Source organism: Pituophis catenifer, unplaced genomic scaffold (assembly GCF_029215685.1).
Source record: "Pituophis catenifer annectens isolate HBS135680 unplaced genomic scaffold, rPitCat1.0.hap2 SCAF_2, whole genome shotgun sequence".
In the NCBI taxonomy this organism is placed as follows: Eukaryota; Metazoa; Chordata; class Lepidosauria; order Squamata; family Colubridae; genus Pituophis; species Pituophis catenifer.
The window spans coordinates 297158844-297185897 of record NW_027256882.1 but is presented as its reverse complement, the minus strand read 5'-3'; the positions used below and the strand labels follow the sequence as shown (position 1 = coordinate 297185897).

At 44.0% G+C, this 27054-nt stretch overlaps 1 protein-coding gene across 1 annotated transcript in view; it reads left to right on the top strand.

Moving 5' to 3' along the window:
- RGP1 (RGP1 homolog, RAB6A GEF complex partner 1) overlaps nucleotides 1-26730 on the top strand; it is a 35660-nt gene extending 8930 nt beyond the window's left edge. The window contains exons 2-8 of the mRNA XM_070936041.1: nucleotides 20243-20379; nucleotides 23264-23347; nucleotides 23563-23712; nucleotides 23789-23938; nucleotides 24307-24434; nucleotides 24515-24692; nucleotides 24876-26730. Coding sequence (XP_070792142.1) covers nucleotides 20243-20379; nucleotides 23264-23347; nucleotides 23563-23712; nucleotides 23789-23938; nucleotides 24307-24434; nucleotides 24515-24692; nucleotides 24876-25099 — 1051 coding nt within the window. The 3' untranslated portion in view covers nucleotides 25100-26730. The remainder of the gene's footprint in view (nucleotides 1-20242; nucleotides 20380-23263; nucleotides 23348-23562; nucleotides 23713-23788; nucleotides 23939-24306; nucleotides 24435-24514; nucleotides 24693-24875) is intronic.
- The last annotated feature ends 324 nt before the right edge of the window (nucleotides 26731-27054 follow it).

Genomic DNA, 27054 nt, shown 5'->3' with positions numbered 1-27054 from the left:
AAAACCTGAAACTCTACCATAGTCTTGTATAATGTCGTTCATCAGGATTGTTGATTCCATTGGTTGTGATAGGGTAACAACCAGATCATCTGCAAATGCCTTTATTCTATAATCCTCTTGCCTTATCACTATGCCTTTCAGAATTTTTGAGTCCCGTATTGTATTTAGCAAGACTTCCAATGTTAAAATAAATAAAAGTGGGGACAACGGACATCCCTGTCTTGTTCCTTTTTCAATTTTAAACTCTGTCGTCAAACTTCCATTAATAATAATCTGTGCTTTTTGCTCTTGATAAATTGCTGAGATCGCCTGTATAAATTGGTCCCCAAAGCCCATCTTTTTTAAAGTCTTTAGTAGAAAATTCCAATCCACTCTATCAAAGGCCTTCTCCGCATCCAAAAAAACCAGCACTGCAGAAATCTGTTTATTCTTATCAAGATATTCCAATAAGTCTATTACTTGCCTTACATTGTCCTTCATGTATCTGCCCTCAATAAATCCCGCTTGGTCCTCATGAATCACTTTTTGGATTACTGGCATCAACCTGTTGGCTAATACCTTCGCATAAATTTTATAGTCTGTGTTCAAAAGAGATATTGGTCTGTAGTTCTCTGGTTTTTTAGGACCAACTTGTTCCTTTGGTATCAAAGATATATAAGCAGTTGTCCAAGATGGGGGTATTCTACCCCCTTGTTGAATATTGCAAAATAAATCTCTAAGTTGTCCCACCATTTCAGCTTGTAAAGTTTTGTAATACACTGCAGTCAAACCATCCGTGCCAGGAGCTTTGGCTGTTTTTAGCTGCTTAATTGCTGCTATTATCTCCTCCTCTGTTATAGGATAATTCATTCTTTCCTTTTGTTGATCAGTAATTTTTGTAACTCTCTTATCCTTTAAATATTTTTCTATAAGTCCATTCTGCACCTCTTCTTTGGCATATAATTTAGTATAATAATCCACAAAAGCTTCTTTAATTAATTTTTGTTGAAAAATTTCTTTCCCTCCAATGTCAATACTATCAATAGTCCGTATACTTTGTTTTTTCCTCAGTGTGTAAGCCAACCATCTGCCCGGTTTGTTAGCGTTGCAAAATGTATTATGCTTCGCGTATTGTAAACTTGTTGCAACTTGTTCTGCCATAAGCATTTGAAATTGGTCTTTCAAAAGTTTTATAGCGCTTCGTATTCTTTCATCTGTTGGGTTTTTAATAAGTAACTGTTCTTTATTTTTTATTTCCATTTCCAACTCAGATCTTTTCTTTTGTCGGAACAGTCTATGTTTAGAATTCATGTAAATAAGTACCCCTCTCATATAAGCTTTACTTGCGTCCCAAACAATTTCAATTGGAGTACCTTTATTCAAATTTATTTCAAAAAATTCTTTCAAATGCTTTTTAAGTTCTATTGTATTTTTTTCATATCTAAACAAGTTCTCATTTAATCTCCAAGAACGTCTCTCAACCTTATCCATCTCGATTTCTATCCATACAGGGCTATGGTCCGTCAAAGTTCTTGGAAAAATCTTTGTTCTTTTTGTCTTAACAAGTAGATCATTTGACAACAGGATAAAATCAATCCTAGAAAAGGATCTATATCTATCGGAAAAGAAAGTGTAATCCAATTCATTTGGATTATGTATTCTCCAAACATCTTTTAGTTCCATATCTTCTTTCATATCAAAAAAGGTCTGCGGTAGTCTAATTCTAGACTTTGCCAAGCTCTTTTTATCTAATTTAGAATCAATTACTCCATTCCAATCTCCCATAAGTAAAATAGATCTATAGTCCCATTGCAATATTTTAGTATGTAACATCTTGTAAAAATAATCCTGTTGTTGGTTGGGAGCATAAATTCCAATCAAAAGAATTTGACCATTTGCTGTGAGCAATTCAATTGCTACAAACCTACCATCTTGATCTACTTCTATAACTTTTGCTGTTAATTTTTTATTTACATAAATAACCACACCATTCTTTTTCTGCGAAGTTGAAGATATATAATGTGCTCCTAATTTTGAGTTTATCAAATATTTTTGATCTTGAGTTGTAATATGCGTTTCTTGTAAACATATTATATCATTATTAAATTGTTTCAAATATGTAAATAATTTCTTCCTTTTCTGTGCTGAATTCAACCCATTAACATTCCAAGATAGACACTTAAGGGTCATCAGCCTGTTTCTGGAGCGCAGAGCAAAATATTTGAAGTTCATCCAAGAGCTTCGATCTTGCTCCTCCCATAGCTCCACTCTCTTGTGGGGTACTCTTAGCTGCCTTCTTGTCTTGTCTTTCCTGTTGTTGTTGTTGCTTTTGTTTAAGTAACTTGGATTGAGCTCTAGTTATACGTTGATCTTTAACTTCAGTCAACTGAATCAAATCCAAAATTGGAGAAGAATCCAACAAGGGCTCACTCAGAAAACCTCCTTCTGCACCTTGCACTTCTAATTCCTGCTTAGACTGTTCTTCCAATTGCCTCTCTTCACTCTCCTTAATCTCCAAAACTGTAGATGTACGTGGAGATGGTGTTCTTTCCTTAAGAATAGTACTATAAAAATGTTGTGCCTTCTCCACGGTATTCAACCGATATCCTTCTCCCTTATATCTAAAAATTATCCCAGCTGGTGCATCCCACCGGAAAGGTATCTGTAAATCTTTCAATTCCTTAACAAGAAAACCAAATTCCTTTCTAGCTTTCAGCATTTTAGGAGGTAATTCTTTAAAAATTACAAGTCGTGAGCCCCCCACTTGTACAGAGGTGTGAAAAGATTTTTGGAGGATTTCATTTCTAATTTCTCTCTCAGTGAAGTATATGACCACATCTCTAGGCAGTTGTCTTTGTCTGGCCACCCAAGAGTTCACTCTGTAAATTTTATCTATTTTATGAAATACCAAATCAGGATTAACTTGTAAAATCTTAGCCAGGGCTTCAGAGCAAACTTGTCTCAAGTCCTGTCTCTCCTCCTCTCGAATTCCCCGAAGCCGTATAGCAAATTCCATCGCCCGGAATTGTATCATGACAATCTCATCTTCAATTCTCTGCATTTTATTGTCAACTTCATCAATTTTATAGTCATTATCTTTCATCCTAACATTAACTTCTGATTTGAATTCTTCAACTTTAAAATCAACTTTCCCAATAAAATTTGCCAGGCCAGACGCCACTTCTGATATTTTTTTGGTCACCATATTTTGATTCTGTTTCACCATGTCTTTAACTTCATTAATTTCCTGCAAAAATTCCTCATGTGATTTTTGAAGTTTATAATCTATTTCCTGTTGAGATTCTTGAAATTTGTCATCCAAAGTTTTAGAAATAAATTCTTTTAAATCTCCCACATCAAGTTCTTTTTTCTGAGTTTGTAGCTGTTGAGCAGGGGGAAGTTGCGTTTGATGTTTGTGTGTGGGGGATCCCCCCCCGATGCCTTCCCTTCCTGCTTCTTTGAAGCCATCGTGCCACGTAAGCTAGTTTTTCTGAAGAGGGAAGTTCTTTTTCCTTTCCCTCTTCCACAGAAACTTCTAAAAAAGTCCCCCAGATTTAATCAAGTAAAACTGAAGTAAAGCAAAGTCAAATTTTAGCAAAAAAAAAATTTTTTCTTTAGGTAGAACAACTTTGTAGCAACTTTTCAACTTTGTAACAAAGCAGGGAGGCTTCACAAATCCACTTTCACTAGCTCGTTAACTCAAATGCTGGACGCCATATTTTTTCAAATCACTTTCACTCGCTCACTTTCTCTTTGATTTAAAAAGTCAATAAAACACTAATACTTGCAATTTTCAGGTTTCTGGATTCAAGTTGATATTTCCGCTATTTGTTAGAATTAGTTCCTCTCACTTTAAAAGTTTGCTGCTATCGGCTTGTTCTGCTGAAGGCAGAATCGTCCCACGCCGCCCGGAGTCTCCGCAGGTTGGAAGGGAGCCGCTCCTGTTTTCACCCCCAGAAGCAATTCCCTGGGGGGGTTACAGGGGCTCAACCTGTACCCTGCTGTCTCTGCTCCTGCAATCTTCAAGATTTCGGAGTTTTCGAGCCGCTCCTCGTTCGCGGGGCGGCTCTACAGGCGGCGGGGCTGGCGGTCTTTAAAAAAATCACCGCCGTCGCCGAAGCTCGCAAACCGGAAGTCAAGAAAGTGTTATATTAAAGCTAATAAAATGTGTATGTACAATGTGAAGGTAATTTCCTCCTGATGAATCTTCCGCTGTGCGTTGAGAGTCTGTTGTCGGTAGGACTCAACAAGGTGTTTTCTTCTTAAATCTCAGCATGAGGGGTTTCTCCTTCTTTTTGTTGTAAATGAAATGGTTTTACGTGTCTTCTGGGGATTCAAATGATGCGATCATTGTCCTGGACAGCAGCGTATCCACGGCCCCAGGTAATAAGGTCAGCGGGCCCTCTCCATGCAGGATCAGGTAGTTGGCGGAAATAAACCTTCAGTTTTGGGGTAGCTGATGGAGAAGCAGAAAAATGACGGGTCGCAGCCGATGTGGGAGGCTGTCCAGTCAGGTTAAGAAAGTTCAAAGTATATAAGCAAGGATTGAGTTTGTTTTGCATGGCTGGGAGGCCGAGGCATTTTTCCTCTTTCAATTTATAAGCCAAATTTGTGTGTGATGGACCACTTGTTACAAAAGTCTGCAAAGGCAGTACTGGTGTATGCAGGTCCATTGTCAGTTTTAAGTTCAATTGGGCGTCCCATCGATGCAGAAGTCTGAATACAATGATTTATTACATGTTTGGTTGCTTTTCCCCTTTGTGGGGATGCCATGATAAATCCAGAATAGGTATCAATGGTCACATGCAGGTAGTTCCATGGTTTAAAGGAGTCGTACCTTGTGACGTCCATTTGCCAAATTTCACAAGCTTTGAGACCTCTAGGGTTTACACCCATAGGGATAGAATGAGCTTGTTGACTACAGGTAGGACATTGTTGTATGATGGCAGTCGCTTCGGCTGCCGTGAGACCAAATTGCTTCGCTAATGCTTTTTTATTTTGATGGAAATCTCTGTCTCCGCCACCCACAATATCTATAACCTTCCAATAAACAAATCTCCTTATAACACTATACATTCAAATCCTTTTCCCACTGCCATTCTGACTTCCAAGCCAGCCCAAGTCTGTGCAAACCAACTTACCTAAATGTCTTTTCTTACATGCAACCACTTTCTCTTACTTCCAAAAGTCAACTTTCTGTTTTCCTTCACTAACTCTCTCTTCCCTCCCCACTTCTGGGTTAAAACCCTCAAAGCCATACCCTTACATTCCCTGTAACACTGGGTTCTTTGCATACCAGTCTTCATACAAATAGCACAATTATCTATTCACAGCCTACAATATCCAGTCAATCCTAGAAATTTCCTCAACTCTTCAGGTGTTATCTTCTTTCATTAATTAAATGTCCTAAGTATTTTACCTCTCTTTCTACATATTGTAGAAACTTATCTCTGTGACAATTCCTAAAAAGGCAGCAATTTATGCTGCTGACAAACAAACAACAAACAAACAAACAAACATACATACAAACGAACAAACAAACGTGCCATCTGTTAAGTATGCAGAATGCACGCAGACATAAAAACATAAAGGAGTAAGAAAAACAGCTTCAAAAATAAAACAAACAATCTAAATGAGGTATTTTGAGTCAATACTCTGAAACTGCAAAGGCAGGTATCAGATATCACCCTTTACCCCGTCTTTCTCAGGCTGGTTCTCTGAGAGAAAAAAAATGGTGAAGAGAACAAAAACTCATAGCCCCCCTCTTGTGCCTCTCACCTCCCAGGGAAAAAAAGGAGGGGGTGAGAGAAAGGAAAAAACTTTTTAAAACGGACGAGCCTCCCTCCTCCTGGGAGGACAGGAAGAGAAAGGAAAAAAAAATGCTTATACACAAAATTACATTTCATGCAATCCAATAAATGACTTCATACACACCCATTCACATCTGTACTGCAATCAGACCTTTTGTATAATACGTCCTCCATGCAAATCAGTCATTCAAATTATTTCAATGAACTAGCTTATTCCCAAAACAGTGGAAAAAATTTCAGGCAGCAGTTTTAATCACAATGGTGATTTTTGGGCCCATAACCATTGCCTGTTTCTCCACAGCTTCAAGTTCAAGCCTAGTCAATTTTTGCTGGCCAGCCAAGCATATCATAATTAAAATTATTTCAATCACATACTATTCCACACACTATCATTATAGCAACAAAATATTTTTAACAGAAATCACTTCAAGTTGATCAGTTCAAATTATCTGAGTCTTCCCATTTAGACAGGTTTTAATTTTATTACCTGCTAAACCCCGGGTGGGAAGAACAATAAACAATTTATTTTTTTCAGCCTGAGAAACATACTGAGAGTCAGAGATCAGATTAAAAGGTTGTTGAGAAAAAGTGTGAAAGCTAAGATAGAAAAGTAAAAGTCAGATTTTGAGATAGAAAGAATAATATTTATTAAATCAGTTCCATTTCTTCGACAGTCTGGAGTATGCCCCAAGGTTATAATTTCAGCAATAGCTTGGATAAAGGGTAAAACATTTTTAGATGGTAATGAGACAAATAAAGCCATTCAATGCAATATACTTTTTGCTGTTCTAAAGCAGCCAATACTCCTGTGGGTAGCTTACTAGTAGGAAATATTAACAAACTGACAATTTCTATGAGGGATCCAATCTACAAACTGAATACTCAAGATGTTAATTAAATCTCCTGGCTTTTTTTTCCTTTAGTCAATAACTCAAATAATGGGCTAAGTAAATGCATAGGTAAAAAAAATATGAGCGGACCCAATTAATAGTACCCAGTAATTGTTGCAAATTTACTAAGGAAATAACTTTTGGTAACTTTATACAAGGGAAAGCCGGAACAGAAAGAAATTGCACATACAGATAAGGAGTGTACAGCTGTATTTTTTCTGGGGCAATGTGCAATTCATTTACACATAAATCATTTTGTATTTCAAAAAGCCAATTAGGTTGTTTTCTTGAGGTTTGCTGCCTGGTGATAAAGCAGTGCTAACAAATTGGTTTTATACAATGTTTCTATATCCTGACACACTTGAACCATATCTGCCAAATCAAGATCTTTTCCCAGCCCAACAATTGCTCCTCGGCATTCAGAAGTGGCGTTCTTTGTAGCTTTTTTCCTTATGTTAGAGAAGGCTTGTTGACGCTTGCCAAAAACAGGCATTTTTCTGAAGGTTTGATAAGCACATTCAGAAGAAACTTGCAAAGTTGCAGCCGATAGGAATTTCTTCTATATTCCACCCCCCCTTTTTTTTGTCTAACTGTTTCTTTGAATTCTGCTTAGTGGGGGTGTTACCAGTTCCTTCAGAAGGAACTGATGATTCAATTAAAGATGGTTTTGAGGTGACAATTTTAACTTTATAATCAGGTGGAGGACTTGTAATTAATTGTTGCTCTTCCAAGGCATCAGAGCTATATTTTCTATTCCTTGATGACATTAATCTAAAAAGGAACCATTATCAGTGTCCTGAAGGCTCTTTTTTTTTTTTTCATGCATAATTAAACACTCTATAGCCAATCTCCAGAGTGCCAGAATTTTTCCAGGGCTCGGGGAGGTTCATGGAGGCATGTTCCTATATGCTTCCACACTTTCACTTTTAAAGAGCCCTTTTCCGGATAAGCCGGATAATGTTGCCAAATGTATTTTAGTACACTGATTAGATATTTTTTCGGGGGAATGGGAAGCGGCTTACCCGCCGCCTGGAATTACACTAGATAATTTGCAGATATCTCGAAGTTCATTGAGATGAATTGCCTGGTCCTTCGAGAAGCCCGATCCCATACTCACGATGTGGGAGGGTGCTCCGTTCACCGACGGCCGTCCCTGGGTGCGAGGCTATTCCCAGCCGGGGGTGAGATGGGTGGGTGACACGGATATCACGTCGGGGTCACCAGATGTGAGTTTTCCGCGGGCCGCCCATGAGGTCAATATTGAGAAAAGACATGGACACGAGTTTTCTCGGGATGAGACGACCCAGATCTGACTCCGGGAGCCTCTTTTATTGTACACAAACAAAGGCAGGAGGGGTTTGTTAGCTTAAGCCAATAATATATTACAGCATGTCTCATGTAATGCATACGTAAGTACAAGTAATACATGGAAGCAATGCCCAAATTTGGGAAGATCTACAATCCTAGCTGCTAGTGAATTGTTGCAGCCCTTATCTATGAGTTGTTGCAACCTTTATCTAGTTTTTCGCATACGCGGTACAGCATGATTCTCTCATGCCTGCGCGTAGCTCCTGAGCATGTTACAACAATAGATAGCTTCATCCAGGTGTCGGGGAAGCTGTCGTGCCACCACACTCTCAACAACCTTCGCCACAAAACGAAGGTTGGAGACCGGACGGTAGTTGGCTAATTCAGCCGGGTCCAGGGAAGGCTTCTTGAGGAGGGGCCTCACTACCGCCTCTAAATCACCATTAATTATTATTTGTGCTGTTTGTCTCTGATATATTGCTCTAATAGATTGTGTAAAGTATTCTCCAAACTGCATCTTTTCTATTTTCAATAAAAATTGCCAATTCAATCGATCAAATGCCTTTTCCACATCCAAAAAGATAAGCGCTGCAGGGACTTGGTTGTTCCTTTCAAAGTATTCCAATAAGTTTACAATTTGTCTTACATTACCTTTCATTTGTCTCCCACTTATAAATCCAGATTGGTCCTTATGAATCATTTGTTGCATGATTACCATTAACCTGTTTGCTAATATTTTAGCAAAAATATTGTAATCAGTATTTAAAAGCGATATTGGCCTATAATTCTTAGGTTGACTACGGTCTTGATCCTCCTTTGGAATCAATGAAATAAAAGCTGTTCTCCACGAAGGGGGTATATCTCCTCCAGCTTGAATCTTGCAAAATAGTTCCTTAAGCGGTTCTACCATTTCTAACTGCAAATTTTTATAATAAACAGCTGTCAGTCCATCTGTGCCTGGAGCTTTACCCCCCTTTAACTGTTTAATTGCTAAGATAATTTCTTCTGAAGTTATTGGTTGGTTCAGTCCTTCCCTTTGCTCTGGTGTAATTACAGGGATATTCTCCTCCTGTAAATATCTGTCTATATCTTTGTCTTGAATTGTATCACTAGCATATAACTTTGTATAGAATTCTAAAAAGGCTTTTTTAATCATATTTTGTTGATATACCTCTTTACCTTTGTATTCTATTTTTTCTATAGTACATATAGAAACTCCATATCCATATATCAAAAAAAGATTTAGGCAATCTTGCACGATTTTGGGTATTTTGAAGTAATCCTTTTTTGTCCTTTTGGGTATCCAATACTCCATTCCAATCACCCATTAATATACACGATTTATAATCCCATTGTATTATTTTGGTATGCAAAAGCTTATAAAATTTTTCTTGCTATTGGTTAGGAGCATATACTCCAATTAAAAGTGTTTTCTTCCCTTCTATTAGGAATTCAATTGCAATATATCTTCCTTGAGCATCTGCCTCAATTAATTTAGCTGTTAAATCTGTCCTTAGGTATATAACTATACCATTTTTCTTCTCTGGTGCAGATGCAACAAAATGTGTCCCCAATCTTGAATTTATCAAGTATTTTTGATCTGTCACTCTAATATGTGTTTCTTGTAGACAAATTACATCATTTTTAAACTGTTTCAAATAATGAAATATTTTCTTTCTCTTTTGTGGTGAATTCAAACCATTGACATTCCAGGTCAAAAATTTAGTTACCATTCTTGGCACCTTGAAGCTTTACGAGTGCCAGCTGAAGATCCTCCTTCACCTGTCTCTTCGGCCTTGCTCCTCCCACTGCTTCTGTTTTTGTAGCTTCTTGAGTTTTCATTTGGGATTGCTGTAACTTTAAATCTTGTTCTTTTCGCTTTGCTGCAGCGCGAGTCTGCCTTTGATCTTTTGGTTCTTCTCTTTTTTCTACTACTTCCAAAGGTTAATCAGTACCAAAAAATTGCAATAAATCTTCTTCAATAAGCGAGGTCTCTCCTGGAGCTTGTGGCTGTTTCCTGTCCCTGTATCGCCAGCTCTTCTTTTCTTCTCCTCATTTCCTGAGATGGTGGACATCTAGCCTTTAATATGTTAGTATAAAAATCTCTTGCCTTCCAAATTTATTTATTTATTTATTTATTTATTTATTTATTTATTTATTTATTTATTAAATTTTTATACCGCCCCCTCTCCCGAAGGACTCGGGGCGGTGAACAGCCAAAATTAAAAACACACAATACAAATATTAAAATACATTAAAACAAAATTAAATTATCTTAGGCTTCTCCAATTTAAAACCCCGTTACCCATAAAATTCACCAATTAAAATTTTTTTTTAACCCAGCCCGGCTTGCTGAAATAAAAAAAGTCTTGTGTTAAGACGATACTTTTCTCCCATATAATTCACCAGCGGTCCAGCTGGAACATCCCATCTAAACTGAATCTGTTGATTTCTAAGTTCATCCACCAAGAAAGCAAACTCCTTTCTGCTTCTCAACATTTTTGGGGGAATTTCTTTCAACACTAAAACCTCTTGTCATTCAATTTGAAGTTTATTTTTATAGAAAGCTTGTAAAAATTCATTTTGGGTCGTCCTTGTTGTAAAATTAATCACAATGTCTCTTGGCAATTGATTCTATCTAGCAAACCAGGAATTAACACGATATATTTTGTCAATTTGCAATGAGAGATCTGCTTGTTGCTCCCCAGTTATCTTTGCAAAAGCCTCTGCAACGATCTCTCTCAAGTTCTCTCGATTGTGTTCTCTCAGACCTCTTACTCTCAGGGCAAATTCCATCGCTCTATACTGTAACATCACCACTTCATCGTCTGCCCTGTCCACCTTGGTCTGAACTTCATTTTATTTTCCAAATTCAGATTGGACTGATTAATTTCTTCTACTCTTTCATCCAACAATTCAATGTGTTTTGCCAGAACCTGAAATGCCCTTACTATTTTTTCTCTCATTTCCTTATTCCGAATCTCTATGACTTCTTTAATTTCTGCCATCTCTTCAGACACTCCCTTAATTTTCCCCTCTAAAAAAGAAGTTTGTTGCTTCAAAGCCTCCTGGAGAGATTCCTGTAAAACTTCCAAAGTCAGTATTTGTGGGTTTGAAGTAGACAAAGATTGTAGTTTTGATGGTTGTGCTGGCGATCCTTGAGCACTTTTAAAGCCAGATTTTATTTGCTTAGAAGCCATTTTTAGCTTTCAATTTATACTTCCTACAGCAACCAAATCAATAAATCCAAATGTTTTAAAATCTTTTTTAAGCATTATAGTTTGTTTAAAGTCCAAACTGTAGCCTTTTCACTTTAAATGTTTCTTTCTTTGGTGCAGAATCCAGTAATCTTAAACAGCCTTAGAAGCGCTAACGATGTTAACTATCACTTTCACTATAACTTTCACTTTCACGCCCTGTTACAGTTCAGGCGCCATTTTTGCTTTTGTTTTAAAAGTCTTAGAAGGAAGAAGTATAGACACAGAGTTAAAGTTCAGTACTTGCAGTTGCTAGGATTCCTGTTTTTGTTCTGCCTGCTTTGAGCTTATTTTGAATAAATTGGTTTAATGCTTAGCAGGAGCTCCGTAACAACGCTGAGCACTATAGTAGTTTAAAGTTGGCACTACGAACAGCTGCTACGTAGCGCCCTTTATACATTTGCTCCACCCCTCCCTAATTTACTGGTCGGAGAGCATTCAGCTGTGACAGGCAATCACGCACGCCTCTCTTCCGGGCGCCTCGTTCCTGGGAGCGCCCCGGTCACCGCCCCTCCTCCGCCGTTCCCTAGCCTGCCGCCCCGGCCGCAAAAGCCCGTTGCCACCACCACCACTTGTGAGTTTCTGTGTTCAGCATCTGGATGCAGTCCTGCGTCCTCGTTTGCTTGGTTTGCTGGGCGCAGTCTTGCAGTATCAGGTACGTGTGCCCATTCTCTTTCTCCTCCCCATCCCATTATTGTCGAGCGGAGGCTTGGGCTCAACATGTTGATTGCAGGGGTGGGCGCGGCGTCTTGTTCTGCTCGAAGCAGTAAAGACTCGGATTCGGAGCTTAGTCGAACTCACCCTCCAAGCCCCAGAATTACTCCTAGGGCTTTTGGGGAGCTCTGCCTTTGTTCGGCTGCTCACCTTCTTCTCTTCTCCCGAGGGGAAGGTTTCCAAGCTGCCAGACAGCTGATTTGCACTGTCTTGGCGGTTTTAACGAAATTGCGGGGCTGACGGTCCGAGAGGAGCATCTGTCAGCGCCTGCGGTGCCACTGGAAGTCCCCCTATTCACAATTTTCCATTACATCTTTTAAAATTAAAGAGCAGAACATAATAAAAAAAAATTTTTTTTTAACATGGATTCTAGTATCTTGATCAGAACCATTGTATTATATTACCACCAATTTAGTTTCCAAATAGAAGCTTAATTCATTTTATATACCCATTTATAAATTCAATTATATCTGGTTCTTTCCCAAGCTCCCTTCATTACGCCTTTTAACATCAATATCAAAACATAAGATTTTAAAAAAATATTCTAACCTCTTGGTTGATTATTTACCGTACAATTTTATCACCATGCATCTTAGTTTCTATTTTTTATTTCTATTTTTTATTTCAATTTATAAATCAAAGTTCTATCCATATTTCTTAATCTCTAGACCCCTTCATCAAATCTTTAAATCTTAAACTTTATCAATTTACCTTTAATTTTACATATTTCATATTACACAACTTTATCTCAAAATCCATATCCTCCTCCATATCTCCTCCTATTGTTTGGCTGATTTCCAGCATATTTTATTTTGGCTGATTTACAGCATATTCTCCATACCTCCAACTTTTGTTTGGCTGATTTCCAGCATGTTTTATTTTGGCTGATTTCCAGCAAAGTCACCTCCATACCTCCATCCATTGTTTGGCTGATTTCCAGCATATTGTGTTTTGGCTGGTCTCCAAACCTCCCACTGTTATTTGGCTGATTTCCACCATATTCTCCTCCAAATCTCCACCTCTTGTTTAACTGGTATACCAGCATGCTTTCCTCCACGCCTACTTCTATTATTTTAGCTGTTTTATTTTAACTAATTCGCAGCATATTACATAAGTTGCTTTTTCAACGCATTCTCCCACAATTTTTAACTCAAAATTATTTTAACAGATATCTTCTCACATATTTTCTCCTGGATTGTAAATTTCCTTTAAAGTCATCTCTCTTCATATTTATTTTAAAATTCAAAAATTCATTTAAGCATTCAAAACATTTAAAAACTCATATTCTTATTCAATCATTTATAATCTTATTTCATGACCAAATTAGTATATGTGTATTTATATAATCAAGTTTAAAAGGAATGGAAGTGAAAAGTAAGAAAGGAAACAGAGAGAGAGAGAGAAGAGAGAGAGTAAAAGTAAAGAGGAAAAAAATAGCAAAAGAAGGAAAAGAAAAAAAGATAACAAAAGAGAAAAAGGGAGAAGGAAAACACCTCATATCAGTATTCAGGCTTCAGATATGCATTAAGCATTATATTTCCATTTTAATCAAATTATGTTATTTTTCTTATCTTGCAAGCCACTATATTCCATTTCTTCTTTTTCCAATCTGTCCAAAACTGTTCCTTTTCAATTTCAATATTATCAAAGTTAAAAGTTCTATAAAGTTTAGTTCTTTTGTATCTTCTTTTCCATATATGATATCATCGTTCCTTCTTTTGTTACCACACCATTTTCTTTTATTGCTGCGCCTATTAGTTCAATTATAATTGTTCCATTTTATTTCTTCTTTCTTTCCATCAATAAAACCTCCACTAGACAGATTGGATATCTCCAGAATCAAACCTCCTTGGTTGTTGCCAAAGTAATCCAGTTTAAATAGCAAGACACATAGTTTCTCTTCCAAGCCGCAAGCAATCCACAATTGCACTTTCACTTCGTCACGGCATCTCCATTTTGTCTTTTATATAGTTATCTGCTTGTCTTTTTCCCTTGTTTTAAAAAGTTCCTGTTTATCGCCTCTTTCCTCTTTCTCTGTTCAAAGATAATTCATTCCCATTTAGAAAAAAGAAATTTTCAGTTTTGTAACTTTCCAAAAAAATGATCACTCAAAATCGGTCAGTAATAGCAATAATTCATTAATGGGTCTTTTCCTCCTGTAAAGTATTTTACTGGATCTTCTTGCCCCAGTAGTCGATAGCTGCTAATTAAGGCTAGGGGCACACTTGTAATTAATTTAAGCGCTGTTCCCGCCTTGGTTGGGTCTCACTTACCTGGCTTCCGAATACTTCGCTCTTTCTCTTCATTCTTCCTCCAGCGCGATGCTTCTTCGGTTGGCCCCGGCTTCGAGGCAGCCGCCATGGCTGCCGCTCCCTCGCCGCCGGCTCAGACGGCCCATTCCTCTCGGCCATCCAAGGGGTCCCTCTCTTTCCCCCTGTCCCTACAGGACAGGGTAGGTCCGCAGACTTGTCAGCGGTGTCTGGACAGTCGGGGGTTTCGCGGGGCTTGTGAGACCCCCCCACCATTTCCCCGACTGGATTGCTGCGGCGCCAACTGGAAGTCCTGATGTTTTCAATTTATTCTGATAGCTGCTTTCAATATGGCTTGTAAGACTAAGGACCTGATCAATACAGCTCCGATAAGATCTAATACCAGCCTGTTCAACCGGTATTTGTTCATTAATTTTCTGTCCGATTCTGTTAAGTAACAACCTTTCAAGTAGTTTATAACAGACACCTAACAGAGCAATGGGCGATAGTTTTCTGGCTTATTGCTTTCTTTTCCAGGTTTTAATATGCCGATTACCTTGGTTCTTTTAAATTCTGGAGGGAGCTTACTGGAAGTTAGAATATCTGTATAAAATTTTGCCAGCCATTCTTTTGTGCGAGGTCCAGAATGGATGATAAATTCTGGCATTACTCCATCAAAACTAGGAGATTTTCCAGCTTTGACATTCTTCAGGGCAATGTCTATTTCAGCTGCTTGGAAGGGTCGAGCGTATTCCTGGTTAGGCAATCCCAGAGTTTTTAGATACTTTAGTTCTCTTTTCACTAGTTTAGTATGTTTCTTATCATGGGGTACTCTAATTAAGTTGACAATTCGAGTTGCTACTTGATCTGGAGTAACCTCTTGATGTTTACGGTGAACTGGTTGGTCTCCTCCCAGTTTTCTCAGTAGGCTCCATGCCTTCCTGCTTGAGTGTTTAAAATCTAATCCAGACGTAGTTTGCTCCCATTTCTGCCTACGTGCCAGGTCCAGATTATGAGGAAGTTCATCGGCTATCTCAGCATCATCATTCTCTAAAAGTTTTTGGTACAGGTTTTCGCAAGTTTCATTCCATCCTGGGATATATTCCTTGCGGAAGCCACGTGGGATGGATTTTTTAGCCTATGACATAATTGCTCCAACAAAGCGATAGTAGCTGTTACTAATTGCCGGGATACGTCCAATTGTGTTCTCAAGGTCCATTGTGTACTTTTCCCAGTTAGCCTTCTTCAGGTTCCACCTTGGTTGAGGTATAGATCTAATAATAGGTATCTTTATTCCTGTCTTAATGATGACAGGTCTATGTTGGCTATGGGGGAACGTTGGTAGCACTTGTCGAGAGGCAGGTATAGGTTTGGTATTATCTTGTGTAACAAAACATAGGTCTGGGTTATACTCTTTCTTCCATGCAGCTGATTTAAAAGTGCCTTGATCTTTAGCATCAAAAACTAGGTATAGATTGTTCTGCTCTGCCCATTCGCAGAGAGTCTCACCGTTAGTATCGTTAAGCGTATATCTCCATTGAGTATGATGGCTATTAAAATCTCCTATGTAGATGCCCGGGTGTGGAATCCTTGGAAGAACTGTGTTAGGCCAGGAGATAGTAGGGGGCTTATAGATGTTCATGACTTGGGTATCTCCAATCTTAGTTGTGATAGTATATATGTTATCCTCACTGCTTGTTTCCAGTAGATATGCGTTTTCAATATTATTACGCACATATGTTATCAGGCCATAAGTTTGATGAAAAATAGCGCCTAAGATGTCATATCCAGGTATTTTTCCTCTGCTTTTAAGCTGCTGTTCATTCTCAATGCGTGTTCCCTGGATCACAGCCAAATCAACATAGTATTCAAGTAGTAGTTTGGAGAGATGTTTGCATTTTGACCTACTACTACTGCCTTCGATATTAAGTTAGCATATACATATTGAACTTCTAATATTCCGAATCATTTTAGCATTAGTATTTATTTCTGTTATTTCTGCTGTTTCTGCTATATATATATATATATATATTTGGTACTTAAAAGGTCCTTAAAAGGACTATGGGATTGTGTGTGAAGCCAGGAGATCCTTGCGGATGTCTGGCTACTAGTCCGTCTGTTACTCATTTAGCACCACCCAGGAGGCTTGAGGATTGCCACGGAGTAACTTTGCCTCCAAGACTGCACCACACTGCATTCTGCACCAGCTGCAGCTTCCGAATACTCTTCAAGGGTAGCCCCATGTAGAGCGCATTGTTTGTTTGTTAAATTGTTATCACTAGACTGAGATGGGGGACCATATAAATTGTTAAAATAAATTATAAAGTGTGGGATGGGGTCATACTATCTCAAATAGACCCAGTGTAGAGTCGGGGGGGGGGTCCTTCTGGACTCAGGACTCCTGCTCAAGGAGCAGATGGCCTGAAGGGCCTATGCGCATTGCCTTGGTCACCTCCGTGATCTGTATGGGGCTGCCCTGCAGGAACGTCCAAAGAGGTTTTGGCTGCTGTACACAGTGCAATGGCACAGGCACTTGGGGATGTTCCTGGGTGGGCATGTTTCAGTTTCAGTTTCAGTTTATTTAAATTTATATACCGCCCTACTCCCGAAGGACTCAGGGCGGTGAACAGCCATAAATAAAACAAATATAATATAAAATTTAAAAACAAGTTAAAAGACATATTAAATAGATTTGGCCCACTAATTAAAACACCCCTATTTTTAAGAACAGATCCGAATTAAAATAAACAATTAAAAAGGGTTAGGCCAGCCCCGCTTGATGGAATAAAAAGGTCTTGAGGGCACGGCGGAAAGTGCGCAAATCTGGTATCTCTGGGGGGAGCTTGTTCCAAAGGGCAGGTGCCCCCACAGAGAAGGCTCTCTACAAGGTACAGGTGTGCTGTGCCTTTGTGCCGTGAGCTTCCTTCCTTGCCAGTTTGCTTCGGTACAATTCCAGGGCCTTCCTCTGCCAGCAGAGCACATCCTAAATTAACCCTCAGAATCCATTTTTACTTATAATTATTTGATTGCTTTGATTGGATTATTTATTCGGTTTTAATGGTTGGTTTTATTGCACACTGTCCAAACTTCCCTTGTATGTAATGGGAAGCCATATAAATTTGATAGCTAAAAATAAATAAATTGCCTAGATGAGAGAATAGAAGGGATGCTCTTCAAATTTGCAGATGACACAAGGCAAGGAATTTGGGGGGGGGGAGCATTGTTAATAACTAAAAAGACAGGATCAAGCCTGACACAAACCTGGGGGGAACTGCTAACACTTTAGAAGATAGACTCGAGATGATTCAGGAGGATCCTGACAGACCTGAGCATAGGGCCCTATCCAACAAGATGCAGTTGGTGAGAAAAGGAATGTCCTGCAGTTAGGCAGGAAAAACCAGATGCACAGGTACAAGATAGGCAGCCCCCGGCTCAGCAATAGTGAGAGGGATCTAGTGGACAACCACTTAGGTATGAGTCGGCAATGTACTGCAGCTGCCAAAAACACCAATGCAGTTCTAGGTTGCATCAACGGGCAGCATCAAAATCAGGGGAAGTGATAATACCATTTTATACTGCGCTAGTGAGGTCACATTGGGAATATTGCATTCAGTTCTGATCACTGTAATACAAAAATGATAGTGAGACCCTAGAAACAGTGCAGAGAAGAGCAACAAAGATGATCTTGGCTCTTGTAGGCATGGTTTTAGCACAGTTTTTAATAATATTTTGTTTTAATCTTTCAATTATTTTTCACTTGTTTCTATAACTTAAAAGAGGCTAAATTGTAAGAGGCTAAACTACAATGAGCAGCTAAAGGAACTACAGGTAGGTAAGTTTAGCTTAATGAAGGGAAGGCTTAGGGGGAGACCTAATAGCTGCCTCCCAATACATGAAGGGCTGCCAGAGGGAAGAAGGGGTTGATTTATTCTCTAGGACAGGAACCCGATGGGTGGAAGTTCCTCAGAGGAAAATGGAACCTGGAAATCAGGAGGAATTTCAGCGGGAACAATTAATCAGTGGAACAGCTTGCATCCTGGAATTATGGGTCCTGGAGTTTTTAAAGAAAAGATTGGACAACCATTTCTCCTGGATGGCAGAAGGACTTCTGCCTCAGGCAGGGGGTTGGACTAAAACAGGTGTCGGCATCCCGTGGCTCCGGAGCTGCATGCGGCTCTTTCATTCCTCTACTGCGGCTCCCTGTCGCCCTGTCATGGCAGAGGGATGAAAGAGCTGCCGCCCTGTTGCAGGGGTGACGATGGCTAGAGCCTTAGTGCGGGAGTGAAGCGCCCCTGCGTTTGCACGAAACAGCATTCCGCCTTTGTCGCGGTACATTTGCTGTTGCTACCTCCATGGTTTGCGTGTGCTCTCTCAGCGCCTTTTGTGTAGCACAATGAAATTTAGCACGCTTCGCAATGAAGAAGGCAGGGTCCCCTCCTCCTGGAGCCCATTACAACACGAAACCACAATGCGACCCTGCCCCACTCCCCCCTGGCAATAGCAGCGTCGTCATTGGGTCGCTCTCGCCTCCTGGATGTCAGTTGCTTTTCCTGAAGAGCTGCCGGTGTTGTGATGACTTGCTTCGGCTCTCCGCCGACCAGGTGATCATCGGCATGCTGGTCCTGAGCTCGTTGGCTTCCGGATGTCAGATTCCCACCACCTACCACCAGTTCAGAGGTTCCTTCCCCCCCCCCACCTGGGACAGAGAGAGAAGGAGGGAAAGAGGGAGAAAGAGAGAGGAGCACAAGGGCGGCTGGGGATGCCTCTTTTGCCCTCGGGCCCTGTTTCTTGAGGAAGGTTTGCAAGCATCGTCCAGGAATGTGGCCAGAGGAGGGGCTCCTGTCTTCCTCAAAGACTCCCAGAGCCTTAATTGGTTGGGCTGATCATGGCTTGTGGCTAAGCTCTAACACCCGAGCAGAGCCCTGGCAAGCTGAAGCTGGGGGTCTGGAGGAGGCAGCCTTTGGTTCCATAAGGCTGTGGCTGCCCTGAGTAGGGCAGAGTGTGCCAGCCCCATATCCTGCACAGTGGCCTCAGAAGCAGTCCAGGAGCCCCATTTGCCCCACAAGGAGATCAGGAAGGGCAGCATAAACATGTGGAGCAGCCAGGGCGGTCAGCTGGGACTCGCTCTAGGTGAAAAGGAGGGACTGCAGGCAGGATCTCTGCACCGACAGTCCTCAGATGATCGGACAAGGAATACGAATGAAAATCAGACACAAAACACTTTTAGCCCTGTTGAACTCATGTGGAATTCATTAAAGACATTATGCAGTTAACACAGATTGCAGTCATTAAAAGTTCATGTTTCTCAACATTTCTATATAATACAGTCATTCTGAAATTATATTTCCATTCAGTTTGAAGGGTCTGCCGTAGTCACCAAAAGTTTTTCAGGAAGCAAAACCCTTGCATCACCAGGCGATGAAGCAAGCAGTAGCCGGGCCAAAACCCTAACCCCCACCCCTTCCGAGGGGTTCCTCTGCTTTCCTGAGCAGTTTGGCTGGCAGCCTGACCTCTGCTCGAGAGTCCTGACTGACCCAGGGTTCAAGCAGGGAAGGCAGACTCCCAAGGGGGCCTGGGAGGAACTCGCCAGCGGAGCCAGAGTCCCCAGACACTCCCCACTGGATGGGGGCCAAACAGAGGCCGGCCAGCTGCAGCACCAGGGCTGTAGGAGAGAATAATTCCACAAGAAACAAGGCTTTTGAGGCATCGTCAGCGCAAAAGGTACCTGCTCATTAGAGGGCTTTGTGAACTGAATGGCCCAGTGCCCTCCCCATGCCCAGTTCTCTCCTGGCACCCTGGGAGCATCCAAGGCTGCCTCAGAAATTTCAAAGGGGGATTGCTGCAAGGGTAGAACAGAGTATGGGCACTGTAGTCCCGGAAGAGAGGAGGAGGAGGAGGCGGCATGAAACTTAGGTAGAAAACAGTGTTTTCCTTGCCCTCTGAAGGTTTTCTTTTCACTGGACTCTAGCAGGTGACCCACCCAATGGCCTGGCCCTGGCATTCGCTTGCATTCCTCTCCTCTTCCTTTCTTCCAGTGAGATTCTGGCCTGGGCCAGTGCTCAGATCCACTGCCAGTTGCATACCAGTGAGAGCCGGGTTGCTTTGCCACCTTCACAAGATACCAGCTATGATGCCCAAGCAGAAAACGAGACTGTCTTTGTGCCCAACAGAGGTAAGTTGCATCTCAAGGAAGAAGCCTCTTGGGGAGGGGGAGTCTCTGCTGGGGTTGGTGCCCTTGCCTGACCCCAGAGGGTCGAAGGGGGACCCCTGGGACTGGGAGAAGGAGGCCCTTGCCGGTCTTCCAAGCGAGGTATGGCACACTGAAGACCACCCTGAAAACAGTGGTCACAATCGTGGCACGTGAGGCACAGAAGCAGTGAGTGGACCACCGTTTCCTTGGAGCCTCTGGATAAGGAGAGGACGGGAGATCACCACCTGTGCATGGGCTTCGGATGACTGCTCCTCACCAGGAGGCTGCAGGAGGGGTGGCTTTCTGTGGCTTTGGGCGCTGAGAGACAAAGGGATCAGCCCTTTTGTTCACAGCTGCCTCAGAGACTTTGAAAGGACACGGAATTTGCAAACTTCACTTGCTAATTACTTTGGAAATTGCTCATTAACTCCTTATAAGCTATTAAAGACTTTTGGACCTTGAGCTTTCCTTCAATCCTGAATAAAATAATAATAATCATCATAAGGTTAAGAATGTGAAATAAACAGCAAAATAAAGATTTTGATCATAGAAGATAATACACAGACCAAGGATCCAGAAAAAATTGGAATACTGAAACTTCTACAGTTAAATTTTTCAAGTAATTCTAAAGAACTGTTACTCATGGGAAATAGATTTTATCTTGGTTTTTACAAGACAAAACAAAATAATTTCATTATTTCAAAGGAAGAGAAGTGTGATATTGTGACAATACACAATACTTTGAATGAACTAAAGATTTAAGACTCTTAAAAGTAAAAGGAAGAAATATAAATATAATTTGATCAAGGTTACAACAAAATAGAGGCAGTCTTCCACTTATGACCATTAGTTTATTTATTTATTTATTTATTTATTTAATTTGTATACCGCCCTTCTCCCAGAAGGGACTCAGGGCGGTGAACAGCCAAAATTAAAAAAAATACAAATGCAAAAGTTAAGATAATTAAAAGAATTAAATCATTGGCTACCCAATTTAAAACCCCAAATCCATAAAATTTAAAATCCCAATTAAAAACCATTTAGGCTAGGCCGGCTTGATGAAATAAAAACGTCTTCAGGGCTTTACAGAAGGTCCGGAGGTCCGGGATCAATCGTATTCCAGGAGGCAGCTCATTCCACAGGGCGGGTGCCCCCACAGAGAAGGCTCGCCCCCTGGGGGCCGCCAGCCGACATTGCCTGACCGACGGCACCCCGAGGAGGCCCTCTCTGTGAGAGCGTATTGGCCGGTGGGAGGTTATCGGTAGCAGCAGGCGGTCTCGCAAATACCCTGGCCCTAAGCCATGGAGCGCTTTAAAGATGAGAACCAACACCTTAAAGCGCACCCGGAAGACCACCGGGAGCCAATGCAGCTCGCGCGAGAGAGGTGTTACGTGGGAGCGCCACGTCGCTCCCATAATCACCCGCGCGGCCGCATTCTGCACCAGCTGGAGCCTCCGGGTGCTCCTCAGGGGGAGCCCCATGTAGAGAGCGTTACAGTAGTCCAGGCGTGACGTAACCAAGGCATGAGTGACTGTGCACAAGGAGTCCCGATCCAGAAAGGGGCGCAACTGGCGTGTCAGGCGAACCTGATAAAAAGCCCCCCTGGCCATGGCCGTCATATGCTCTTCTAAAGACAGCCGTGTGTCCAGGAGGACGCCCAAGTTGCGAGCCCCCTCTGTGGGGGTCAGTGACTCGCCCCCAATAGCCAGCGATGGCACCAGCTGGCTATACCGGGACGCCGGAGGAGGATGGAAACAGGAGGAGCCGTTCTCATGATCCGTGGGAAGCCCTGATCCCCCTGCACCCTCCAGATCATGCGATGGGGCTTCCCAAAGATTGGAAGAACCGGATCCCACATAGAGAACATCCTGAGGCGGCCTCGGGAGGAAAGCCTCGCTCAGCCAGGTGCTCCCTCACACAGGCCAGGCACGCCTGAGCAGGAGAAGCCTGGCAGGGAAAGAGCAGCAGACAATAGAGGCTGTGGAGGACAGGCTGGTGGGGGCTGGTCTGCTGGCAGTGGGTCTTGAGGTGGCATTTCTTGGGGGCAGGACTGTGGGGCTGAAGGCAAACCTGGGGCCAGGAGTGGCTGGCTGTTGAAGACGCCCGGCCTCTACTTTGACAACCCCCCTCCCCCCGCAGCACTGCCACCGATGCCAATCCACAGGGCAGCCCAAAGGGCATAGGAAGGTAAGTAGGTGGGAGCAGCTGCAGATCATACGTGCTGCTAGGCAGGGTGAGGGCTGAGTCTCCCAGGGGCAGCTATGGCTTTGCATTGCAGCCCCTCCCTCCCACCCCCCCACCCCCGGGTTGTGCGCACAGCCTGTGCCGGGCCTCCCCGAGGCACCCCAACAATCCTTACCTGGGATTCCGCCCTCTTAATGGGCCACAATTCTTGTATAACCACAACCGGAAGAGCCAGGATTGCGGTTGAGCAAGTGGCCACATGGCATCTTGCTTAATGACTGTTTTGTTCAGCGACGGAGATCACAGTCCGATTTGCACTTATATGTCGAGGTTACCTGTACGTTGTTACTTCTGATAATCCTTCGTAGGCTTGTTGCTTCCCCCAGGACCCGAGAAGGAGGTTATGTAGATTGCAAGAGAAGGGTCTGGGGTACAGAGGGCCTTCAGGTGGATAGAGGGGTGGCTAAATTTGTTTGTGCTTGTAATGAAGGTTGGAAGCCATTTCATTATTTTTTTCTCTTTATTCTTTTTTTTTCCCTTGTATTTTTTTCTCCTTCATTGAAGTCTAGTTCATATTAGATTTCACTACTATAACCAAACTTCTTAATAAAAGTTACATTTTTAAAAAAAAAAAGGAAGAGGAAGGCCTTGCTGTGGGCTAGTGACATGCGTTGCCTTGCAGGCGAGCGGGGTCAGTGCATCCTGTCGACACCCCCAAAGATCCTCTTCTGTGACTTGAGGCTGGATCCCGGCGAGTCCAAGAGCTGTGAGCGCTGCCCTCCCTTCCCTGTGGCTTGCACAGAAGGGTGAGGTGGGTGGGTGGTCACACCATAGCTGCAGGAGGGGCTGAGAGCAGAATGGGAGCAGCTGGGACCCGCCATGCCCTTCCCGCCTGGAGGAAATCGGTTTCCCTTCCTGCCCCAGAGCTCCTGCCCCCATCTTGGCTGGCCTGGCTCAGCGGCCCCCTCCCTCTTCCCCCAGACTCCTACTGCGAGACACTACCAGTGGACGGCCCACCCTCCTTCCGTGGGCAGACGGTGAAGTACGTCTACAAGCTGACCATTGGCTGCCAGCGGGTGAACTCAGCCATCAAGCTGCTCCGTGTCCCCTTCCGAGTGATGGTGCTGCAGGGTAAGCCCCCCTCGGCCTCCGCCTGCCCGGGACTCCAGCCTGTCAGGCCTCTGACTTTGTTTCCCTCTCTCCCCAGGGCTCAGAGACTACCCATTCCCTCAGGATGAGGCTGTGGCCCCCTCCAACCCCTTCTTGGAGGAGGAAGAGGGCGGTATGAAGAACTCCTCCCGCCTGGCGGACCTGGCCACAGAGCTCCTGACTGTCGCGACTTCACGGCGGAGTTTGCGTGAGTCCCCCATCTCTCCGGACGATCGTCCCCCACCAAAACCCATCATGGCCTCAGCACTTCCTCCCTGCTCCCATTGTGCCCAGTGGTTTCTTTGGAAGAAGGCCTCCAAGAGTCCGGCAGCCCCTTTCTGACCCCGGCAGCCGGTGCGAGGCTGAGCACAGCAGGCCTCGTCTATCACGGCGTCAACCCCACTTCTGACCGTCCATCCTGGGGGCCTCCGTCAGCCTCGGGAGGCAGCTCCCTACGGGGCCCTGCAGCCTAGGCAGCTCCCCCCTTGGTATAAGCACCTGCTGGGTCATTTGGGGCCTGTGCTGGGCCACAGAGCCTCCCCCCACCAATCTTAGGGCAGCTCTCTCCGTCCTCAGATTTGTTCAACATCAGCAGTGCCCAGGGCCGAGTGGCCACCTTCTGCATCTTCAAGACCGTCTACAAGATTGGGGAGGATGTGGTGGGGACTTTCAGCTTCTCCGAGGGCGATACGCCGTGCCTGCAGGTGAGGGGAGCAGGGGCCTCCCAGAGGGCTGCGTAGACTGGGGGGAGGCACCTTTGGTGACAGGCTGCTGTCCCCACCAGTACCTGGTGAGTTTGCAGACAGAGGAGCGGGTCCAGGAGGCCTTCCAGCGCCACAGGGGCCAGGCTGCCTCCTACAGCACCCACGCCCGGCACCAGGAGTCCTGCCTGCACACAGCTCGGACCAGCTTCAGCCTGCCCATCCCACTCAGCTCAGCCCCGGGATTCAGCACCAACGTTGGTGAGCCTGCAGGGTTAGAGCTCCCAAAGCAGCCCTGGTCTTCTGGGGGAGCCCTCCCAGGGGCCTCCTTTCCCCTCTGGCTGCTCTGGAGCTGGGGCAACGGTGGAGGGGGGGGCAGGGATACTGTGAGCAGACCTGCCTGGCTCCCTTTGCCCTGAATGCCTGCCTGCCCGTCTTCTACAGTGTCCCTCCAGTGGAGGCTTCACTTTGAGTTTGTCACTCTGCGAGACGTGGCTGAGGCGCACGTGGCTCCCAAGGACAAGTCGGAAGCTGCCAGCTGGACAGGAGTGGAGCAGATGGATGTGGACACTTTCAGCTGGGACTTGCCCATCAAGGTGCTGCCGACCAGTCCCCTGCTGGCCACCTCTGTCTCCCAGCTGCCCAGCTGCAGTGCTCTCTCCATCTGAACAGAAGCACTTGCGGGAGAGGAGCTGGGGGTCCTGGAAGCCGCCTTCTGACACTTCCTGAAGCCCGGGACTCTTCACCTCCGGAGGGCCAGGCTGTTGGCAGTCAAGGCCGGCAAGACCTGCCCCGTCCTGGCTGGGGTGTTTTCCTTCCCCATGCAGACCCAGTGAAGCCCTCGCCCTGCCCTTTTGCCTTATGAAACAGCTCCAAGGCTGAAAGGGGACGGGACTCTTTTCTGATCTTCCACCCCACCCAGCGGTCTGTTTTGTGTCTGTCAATAACTCCTGGCCCTTTGTGTGCCCATGGCACTGCCCCAGGATACAGGGGAGCAGGCAGGAGGCCCACCCTTTTTGCAGGCCTGCCTGGAGGAGGAGCCCTGCCCTTCTATCTGGAAGCCCCACTCCCAGAGCAGGAGCCCAGGACAGTCCCTGGCCGCTGCCCTCTCCTACCACCCACCTGGCAACTAGGACTGGGGAGCAGTAGCGCAGCTGAGGGCAGCTGCTGGTTCTTCAGCCTCCCGCAAACACACGCTGAACCTGCGACTCTTGTGGCACCTGTCTGGCCGAGTTGTTGCCCCTAGGAAAAAGCTTTAGTTTCTTCCCTTGTGGAAATCCAGGTGAAATGTCACACACACCCATGCCTGAGCTATTCTCTCTGGTGCCCGAAGGCGCTGTGCAAAAACTTGCACAGTGAGCTCCTCGGCTGCATTTGTGGTGCATGGAGTTAGGTGAGGATTTGCCTTGGTTTGGATTTCTTTACTACATCTCTCCCCCTCTCCCCCCCCCCCGCCCATCTGGGCTTTGCCTTGTAGAGGAGCCGCTGAGGGGCAGGGTCCCAGGAGGGGGGCATGACTGGCTTTTGGGATTAATGGGTTCCATTTCATTCCTGGCAACCTGGGAAGAGGTTTCTCCAATCGCGCCCCTTCCCCTCCTTCCCATTACTGGTTGGCTGAGACCAGAGGAGCAAAGGGTCCCCACACCCTGATCCCAGCAGTCCCTCCTGCCGGAGGGCGCACTAGGGCAGGTCCCTAGTTCTGGTGGGCAGGACTCTAGTGGAGCTGTGGTGGGCTCCATTCCGAAGCAGCTGGCTTTTCCCTTGGGGGCCTTGGCTGGTAGACGAACCCCACCAGGTCTTTATGGGGTTCAGTCCCTGCTAACCTGGATGATGCTTTGGAATTTGGGGGGGGGCTGCTTGGTTCATTGTGGGGTCTCAAGGGAAAGCAGTTCAGTCAGGCCACTGCCCCTCCTGGACCTTTCCCCGCTTGGCTCCCTTCCAAGGTCCTGCAGCAACTCTGGTTTCAGAGATCATTTATAATGCCTCTCCATCCCCTCCCCCATCTGAAAAGATTGGACCATTTAGTAGCGCCGGAAGGGCCCTGGGTTTAAGGTCTGAACCCCGTTCTGCCTTGTGTCGTGCTCTGTGTGTTTCTCCAAGGACATAGCCGAGCCCTTCGCATCTTCTAACCAAATCATATTTTGATCAGTGAAGAGTTTGGCTTTTCTTACAGCCCTTAAATTACTCTGTAGACTCAGTTACTTCATGTTACCTTCTTAGGAAAGAAATTTTAGTATAAGTGTGACTTTCCTTGTGTATTTAATTGAACAATCACTAAATAAATGGAAGTAACACTGTGGAGTTGTGTCTTGCTGGCATCTCGCCACAAGGCTCTGTGGAGGCAGAACGTGGTCCGTGCCTGTTTGGGGAATGATAATTATTACATTTATTAGCTTGGTTTGATTTTCACAGATGCACCCAAAATCTGACTTCTCCGCTTGCTTTTGGGGTGGAAAGAACAGATGAGATCCACCCTCTGCAAGAGGCTTCATAACTGCCAGGTTGACCATGGGCTGCCCTTTCTTTCTTTCTTGTATCTTGTAACCTCTCCAGAAGAGGTAAGAAGAGCCAGGAAGGGAGGGAGTCCAGGAACCCCAAAGGAGGAGCCGAGGTGGGGGTGATG